This window comes from Geospiza fortis, unplaced genomic scaffold, assembly GCF_000277835.1.
Source record: "Geospiza fortis unplaced genomic scaffold, GeoFor_1.0 scaffold138, whole genome shotgun sequence".
Classification (NCBI taxonomy): Eukaryota; Metazoa; Chordata; class Aves; order Passeriformes; family Thraupidae; genus Geospiza; species Geospiza fortis.
Window position 1 is genome coordinate 8,816,933 of NW_005054307.1, and position 8,975 is coordinate 8,825,907.

General features: G+C 37.3%; 1 protein-coding gene across 1 annotated transcript in view; it reads left to right on the plus strand.

Moving 5' to 3' along the window:
* Nucleotides 1-1,325, plus strand: part of SRI (sorcin) — a 10,502-nt gene extending 9,177 nt beyond the window's left edge. The window contains exon 9 of the mRNA XM_014312105.2: nucleotides 548-1,325. Coding sequence (XP_014167580.1) covers nucleotides 548-574 — 27 coding nt within the window. The 3' untranslated portion in view covers nucleotides 575-1,325. The remainder of the gene's footprint in view (nucleotides 1-547) is intronic.
* Nucleotides 1,326-8,975: the final 7,650 nt, after the last annotated feature.

An 8,975-nucleotide genomic window follows, 5' to 3' on the forward strand; every position in this document is an offset into this window, starting at 1 on the left:
AGTATTGTCTCAAAAAGCTTTCATGTATTTTACAGAGTTCTATAAAATGTTGTGTACCTTTTTCTGAACTTCTAACTAGTGTGGTTCAAGAAGATCAAAGAAGCTACATCACTTGTTAGCATCACTTTCTGTGATTTTTTTTTTCCATTTTCTGTTTTAAAGCTTGGTAGGCATTTTTCCTGGGAAGGGTTGGTGGAGTTCTGGTGGACGAATCACACTCAGTAAGGCTTCTGGGTCTTGGCTTCCTAGCCACATCTGTGCAGCAAAAAGAGAACACTAGATTTAAGTCATCCTGGGTTTGGGGGATTTTTTTGGAGCAAGTGGGGAGGACCATGTGTGCTAGTTTTTATTTTTGGTGTGGCTGGTATCAATAAGGAGATGCTTTGCTTTAATTAACTATTTGCTTATTTTCACATGTATTTTCAAGCTTTACTATTCATGGACTAAATTTCTTTACAGAAAATGTAGTGACAATGAGTATTGTAGGAGAAAAAAGTAAAAACTCATTCTCTGTCATACATCTAAGAAGTGCTTATTCTCTTTTCAGTTCATACAGTGTGTTATGAGCATCTAAATCAAAAGGAAGCAAGCCGTGGATGATCATGATTTAACATTCCAGTTTTATGAGCATCTTAATCAAAAGGAAGCAAGCTGTGGATGATCATGATTTAACATTCCAGTATGTGTTTTGCTTTGCCAAGTTCTCCAATGATTGAGTATCTCAGTATTGGAAATTGCATATTTTATGAAGGCATCCCTTTACGCACATTTTTTAGTCTTGATAATGAATATGAACTACTCATGTACTGTTGTCTTTAACTTCCAATGTGTGATTATCAAAGCTGCTTTTATTTTCATAAACTTGCAATTCACTATGCGTAACTCAGATCATGCAAATGGTAAGATTTTCAGTATATGTCTACTTTTTTCCCATGATTCACTAAAATCAGTTTCTGGAATGCAATTTACCGTTTTCTGACTTAAATAGTAACATGTGTATGACTTAAGAGGATACATATTTTCTTATCTTTGACAACATAGGACAGATGTACAAACTAAAAGGGATTTTGGAATGGTCATTTTGCTCTGGTCTGTTAAAGTATCAGTAAGTTTTGGTTACTTACTTTGTCAGCTCTTTTGAAGATGAAGCCTGTGACACCATGCACTGAGTGCAAGACTACCTGCTAGAACTTCTTCTAAGCAGGGATGCAACAAAACATAGCAGAAAATTCTTCTAGCCTTGTGCCCTGGTACCGGGAGCTTTGTTCTTGTAAGATTCTTGCTTTGTTTGTGTCACTGCATAAAACACTTTTAAACATACAAAAGCTGTGCTGTGTCAGTTTGTGCATTAACTCTCCGTCACAGGCAGACAGACAGACTTCAGTTACATGTAAATAAATGTTTCTGTCTCCTCCACTTTAACCCCTAGCAAGTGGACTTCATGCCTCAATATGCCAGCTAACACAAAAGGGCCAAAACTCACTTGGAAAAAATTCTTGCCATGTTACTCTTTCAGATCACAGCAGTTGTTACCAATGAAAGCAGATACAGACAGGCAAGGCTTACTTGCCTGAGGCTCTTCAGGGTGAAAAAAAATGGGATTTTTGTTTGGTGGAGGTTTTATTGTTGCTTTTGTTGTAGGGATTTTTGAGAATGGGGAAGATGGACATTGTATGAAAAGAGGGAACAGCAGGTAGTACAAACTGTTTTCCAAAAAAATAAGTTAATGAAACTTTTGTTAATTTTGGTCACTTCTGCCTACCACAGAGGAGTGATAGATGTTGTTTTTCTGCTTGTGAATACAATGCTATAAAAATGTTAAAAGAAGTATATTTCTTAAATAAGTAGTTTAAGGCAGTTTTGAGGAGGAACCTTTGCATTAAGGAATGAAAGCAAAACTACGCATATGTGCATATATATAGACATACATAAATATTCATCATTGGACAAATGAGCTCCTCAGAGCAGGAATCTCACTCAGATATACTGTATTGTACCCTGCTTTGTGGAGGTGCCTATTAAATTTGGCACTTTAGTTTCTGGGCTGTAAATTCAAAGCAGGCTCGTCTTCCCTGAAGAAGCAACTTGTACTTACTGCTTAAATTTAGAATCCTTTGGGTATTACTTGTAGTTTCATTACAGAAGCTAGTTCTCTTTCTACCCTCATAATGAATTTCAAAGGCAAAGACAGCATTATAGATTCACATTCTATACATTGTCCTGTTGCACATAAAGTTGGGAAACAGATGGAATACTACTGGAAGTATTTCTAATGGAAAGACCAAAATCCACAAAGGTTTGTCTGAGTGTAGCAGACATCAGTTCTGCAGCAGTTCAAACCTTTGACAGCTGACGAGGTTGGTAAGCATGTGAAAAAAGGCTGTTCTTCCTGTAGGGATTTGAGTATTTTGTATATATACAGTGCTCATCCTTACACTTAATTTTACCCTAAGAAGAGTAAGAGATCTTTCCCAAAATGTTCTTTTCCCACACATCTTTACTTCTGCTTAGTTGTTTTTCTGGTCTTGTAGTGGCTTTGCTGGGATGGAATTAATTTTCTTTATAGCAGCCCAAAGGTTCAGATTTGTAACTGATCAGCAGCAATAACACAGAAATGTTTCAGCTGTTGCTGGGCAGTGCTTGCATAGTGTCCAGGTCTTCTCAGTTTCTCACTCTGCAGTCACAGTGAGTAGGCTGAGTGTGGGCAAGAGGCTGGGTAGGAATTCAGTGAGGACAGCTGACTCAGGTGGACCAAAGCACTCAAGACCCAAGGGCCCAAAACTCAAGTTTTGCTCAGTTTATTTCCCCAGGCTGAATCGGTATTTTGGCACCAGCCAGTTACTGGGCAGTGAAATGCAAGAAAGCAGTGTGAACCAATAGGGTTTTCTTCAGTAGTCTTGTAAGCATAAACCAGAGAAAACTGGAAAAAAAAATTGTTCCAAAACCAGGAGAAAATTCTGGCTTCCTCCAGAAAAAATAGTTTTTTGTTTTACATCAACGTTTCAAAAATCCAGTTTATTCACGGGGACTGATGAGATATGTAATCTTTAAAGTTTAGAGAGAAACTAAGCTAATACATACAGATGCTAAGGAGTTAGTACAGAGTTTGCTGTCCTAGCTAAAAAAGCCACCTGAAACCTTTGCAAAAATTGCTTCCCCATTAAGAGGAGATTCAGTGGATAGATTGAATATGTAAGTTACCTGCTTTAAAGAAACAGGTATTATTATTCTCAGAATTGATGGTTTCTCTTTCTCACAAGGCATACTGGGAGGGATACTCATGTGACACCAGGTGGGTGACTGCTCTTGACCTTTGAGCCAACCACCAGGCATAGTTTCAAACAGGTATTTTTCCTAGGTTGCCCTCAAACATGCAAACTAAGGAATAATAATTTCAGATTTGCTTTGAGAACAGTAGGTCCCTAACACAAAGATTTGAGTAGGTCACTGGATCATTTTCAACCTTGGAATTTGAAGAATACCATCTATATTCTTCTATACTTCTCCCTTGCTGCAGGCAACATCTTTATTTTATAGAGAGCTATAAAACAGATAGTGCTAAATACAGTGAATCAGAAGAACAAAATACACACAAGAGTCTTTGTCATTGAAAGTCACTTTACTGATGTTACAATATGTTAGTAACATTGAAAACCACAGGCATTTGTATTAAATACTCTTGTAGAAGTGGATATTGTGACGCTGTTTATTATTAAAAGTGAGCAGGAATTTAGAACCCCAAATTACAACGATTTGTTTTTATAAAAAGCAACATTTTGTTTAGCTACATGAAAGCCAGATTCATTCAACAGCCCAATGCCTGTAATGTTTATGACAAAAATATCACACTCAAAGCTAGAAAGTTGTAAACTGCAGTGCTTCATTTTGATGTTTGTCAAAATCTTGCGTTTTTATTACATCAGGTACGATTTTTAAAGATTTTTAACTAGCAAAGACAATGATATGATGCAAATCATTGTTTTTGCCAACACTAGCCCAGCCACAGGGGTGAAACATGATTCTCCTTGCCTCTTTCAGTAATGGCTAGTATGAGTGAAAAAACAGCTTTTTTTTTTTTTTACAGCAATGCCCAAGTTAAATATCAGCACAAAATGAAGCTGGCAGAGCCAGTTGGTATATACCACTCCAAAAGCTTTGCTGAAAGAACTGGTCATACAGTAAATAGTGTTTCCTCCAGCAGATTAAAAATTCCATAATGCTTTGCTATTCTGAAAAAAATATTTTGCATTTATGCAACAATAAAAATAAGTACTGTATTCTATATAAAATATTACCTATTGTAATATATTTTTATCCTTAAGAAAAGAAATATCAGGTTATATATTCACAGTTTGAGTATGTTCTGGACTGTATTTCCAAGCGTAAAATATGCAAAGTCTACACAGGCAGTGAGCAGGAGTTCTTGTACCAATAATCAAACTAAATCAGCATTTGCTGTTCTACAGAGCCTTAAAATATTGCATGATTAGCTGCTCTCACCACTCCACTTACAAGGTCAGTCAGGCCTATATACAGAATTTCTAACATGGTTGTAAAAATAGACTTTCCATGCTAAAGTTAGAATATGTAAGGTCTTAAGGCCTCATGTCGATATTTTTTAAACAAAAGCTTTATTTTTTATTCAGAAGAATACAGAAACAAAAAAAATAAAATATTGTTGCTTTGACATTTTATGCTCTAGTGATTAAAAATTGTGTTGACTCCTTTATTCCTACCCTAGATAACATATTTCTTTTTAACTGCTATGTGCTTATTTTCCCAAATTTTCCTTATCTCATTCTGAGTTATATGGCAATTAAGGCCCATCTTCAGTAGCAGAAGTTTTTAAACAGTTTAAAGCTGGTTTAGCTGAAGTGATTTTGAGACTGGTATAGACTGGATTTTAAAGAGCTAGAACTGCCAGACCTGGCTAGGTGAGCCAATTTTGAAGCCAGGTACATTATCTCAAGTGTGAGCAATATCTGTGTTGTGAACTTATTTTTAGTGCTTGTTTCTCTTACTTGGCTGAGATAACATAGGAATGTTGACTGTTGTGGTGCTTTTCTCTAAATACTTGCAGAAAACTGTTGTGGAATGACAAGATACCATGTGCACAAGATGCTGTTTCCAAAGCTGTAGTTTACATCAGCATCCATACTTGAGACACCAGAAATGGTTTTCATAAGCTGACTTAGAAACTACTCACGTCAGAGATTTTTAGCATAGATGATAGAAACTATTACTTCCTTTTCTGTTTCTGACAAAATCACACTTAAGAGAGTCCTGTTTGTATTGCAGCTATGTTTATACAATTAGTTTCACTGTTTCATTTTTTCTTGCCTTATTAGGATAATAGTTATGTGCACACTGGAACCTCACTCCACTGTCCAGTCATGTGATCACAACCTGCACATATTTTTTTGCAGTTTATTCAAATTTGTCTTCAGGAATCACAGAATATTCTGGGGAAGGAACCCACAAGGATAATCAAGTCCAACTCTTAAGTGAATGGTCCATAGGGCGATTGAGCCCGTGACCCTGGCGTTATTAACACCAACCAACTGAGCACATCAAATGTGATCCAAGTCAAATCCCATATTGCTGATGCATAAGATTTGGAAGCCATGCAAATAGTGGGTCATCAGCTCATCCATTCTTGGTATTCAGCAGAGACTGAAATGCTCGAGCTCTTTAAAAATGAGGCAAATAACATCATATTGTGGTTAAAAACAATGGTCCATACAGTCTACTGTTATCCCGTGACATTGAAACTCAATTTAGAGAAAGAAACATGTGATTTTCAGACTTAGAGCAAGAGAAATGGGAAACAGCTGAACTGTAAGGTTCACAGACTTGATTTAAGAGGTTTAGCCTTCAAAAATGCTAGAAGGTGAGACACACGATGGCTGAGTCACCAAGTGGTTTTACCAGTAGTATTCTGGTTTAACCACAAGTAGTTAAGCCCCAAAACAGCTGCTTGCTCAGTCCCCACCTGCAGTGGGATGGCAAGAGAATTGTAAAGGTAAAAGTGAGAAAACTCATGGGTTGACATAAGAACAGTTAAACAATTAAAATTAAATAATTGTAGTAATAATAAAAAAAAATTAATGAAAAGGGAATTAACAGAGAGTGAACTAAACCGAAAAAAAGACAAGTGATGCAAATGAAAATTGCTCACCATCAACAGACCAGTGCTCAGGCAGTCCCTGAGCTGCAGTTCTTCACTGCCAGCCTTCCCCCTGGATTGTTGCTGAGAATGGCATCATATGGTTTAGGGTATCCCTTGGGTCTGCTGTCCTGGCTGTGTCCCCTTCCAACTCCTCATGCACCCCAAGCCCAGTTGGTGGCGAGGCATGTGAAGAGCAGAAAAGGCATTGGCTCATTGCAAGGACTGCTCAGCAATAACTGAAAAAATTCTTGCATAATCTACAGTGTTTTCAGCACAAATCCAAACTACAGCCTCATACCAGCTACGGTGAAGAAAATTAACTCATCCCAAGCAAAACCAGTGCAAAATCCACAAGACATGATGCATCATCACCTGATTATAGCACAAGCAAAAGATCACAAAATCATTAAATGGTCGGGGTTGGAAGGGACCATAAAGATCAGCTCATTCCAACCCCCCTGCCATGGGCAGGACTTTCCACTGACCAGGTTGTTCAGAACCCCATCCAACCTGGCCTTGAACACTTCCAGGGATGGGGCATCCACAGCTCCTCTGGGCAACCTGTGCCAGTGTCCCACCACCCTCACAGTAAAGAACTTCTTCCTAATACCTAATTTAGCCTACTATTATTAACAGCATTGGAAAGACCCTATCCATACTGTGTAAAGGTGACCAACTTTTAGCAGCTTTCTGATGTCAGCCAACTCACAGAGGCTGTTAGTGGATGAATGTTTCATGCAGTTTCTTTTCAGTAGAAGTGAAAAGGGGATGGAAGAGATCAGGAGCTCACTGAGTTTTACACTGGAATGTGATAACTTTGCTTACAACTAGCTACGGGATTCGATGACAGAGCAAGTCCTAAGGGCTAACTGAAGAGTATATCCTTTAGGATTATGGAGTCTCATCCTTCTTTCACATTACATTCTATCAATCAATTCACTAATGAAGTTACAGCAAATTTGGCCAGAATTTGTGGTATATGCATGTCTATAATAATGTATGTACCCATTCTTACCTCTGGTTTTGAAAAAAGTTGTCACATTAGCATTGACAAGACCAATCAGTCCAAACCAGCAATAGGGATTTGAGTAAGAGGATTTCAGTACACTAACTATTGACACAATTTCTTTCTGATTTTAATTCAGGCTGTACCTCAAAGGTTCACTTGTTCAATAGCACAATCAAAATTATTTCATGCCACACGAGCTCAGCAGGTTCAACATCTCATAAATCATTTGGGAGAAGCCATCTTCAAAGTCAAGTCACACTTCAGGTGACTGGCAAGTTGTGACTTTAGTCACAATTTAAGCAAAGATAGGCTCTATAAAGTTAACAATCTTCTTGAATCTACTTAATTAAATATAACAAAACTATATGTAAATTATCAGCCACACCTATCTCTGGTATATTACCTGAGACTACAAAAGTTCTTAAGTCAACAAATCCAGAATTAGAAGGTAAATCTTTACTTGTTAAACTGTGGCAACATTGTGCAGCATTATTTTTAAATACAATCTCAATTTTCCAGTCTCCATCAGTTAGTCACATTAATTTTATTATAAATTACACAAGATTCTTCTCCCACAATGAAATACATAAAGGTATTATATTAAGTATATCTCATCCTGCCAGTCCTATGCTCATACAAACAATTACTTCTAGTTGAGAACTGATGGCTTCCTCACTTCAACAGGCATCTACAGCATAGTTGGCAATTAACTAGTTCATTTATTAAAATAAAACCAAAATAAAAGCATGAATCTCAATTAGTCAAAATGACTGAGCTATATTAGTGACAAGTACTTTATTTTAGTCTGGATGAGGTATTATGCAGCAGTTTATATTGCTATTGCCAGCGTAACTAACTACAGTGGATAAAAATATTTGCAATCTTCAAGGTTATTATTCTGGCAGCTTTCCAACATACTACATTTTAAAAGTAGGAAATTACAGCTTTGTAAGCAAACAACTCCTCTGTCCAACCTCCACTGGCCTGGGAGGCTCACACAGCCATGCCAGTTCAGGTCTCCCAAGTTACCAACCTGATGCAAAGTTCTCTGCAGAAGAATTTTGCAAGAACACAAGTCCTGTGATATTCTCACGCTAGACCACCAAAGTGAAAGTCAACATTTATTTAACTTAAACTTAGTGCTCAGAACTAGACTTCCAGTCACTACATATCTCCAAATGTGAGGGTGACTGTTAAAGGTACACTACACACATAAGTGTATCATCATATGTTACAAATAAATTATATTAAAACAAAAGAAGCTGGAAGTACATACTACTTTGAAAATACAGTCAGGAGGGGCATTTGTTTGCAAAACAAGAAGCTATGAACATAGCAGAAAGAGCCTGCATGTTATCTCCAGTTCTGTCTGCCAAATCTTGCTGCTTCTTGGTAAGGCAAAATGGAAAGGGAAGAGTAAACACTGATAAACATAAGATGTGCACAGAAATCTAATGGGATCATTCAAAACTACATGCCAGTTTGTATCCAAACAAGTACCATAAAAGGCACATGATGAACAGTCCAGTTACTAAAGACAAGATATGAATATGGGAGGGAAAACCAGCTTTCAGGTGACAGAGTAATACAGCGATGATTAGGTTATCATAATGTCCTAATGTGGGTGAACCTCTTGAGGGTCCTGCTCAAAGTCCAGTGAAATCAACAAAAGACATATTGATTTCAAGTTATGGCTCAGACCCTAATTTCATAAGCTACATGCTATCAACTGTTTAATCCAGATAGCTACACTCAAAGTAAATCTTTGCCAAAAAAAAATAATCCTCAGTGCTGATT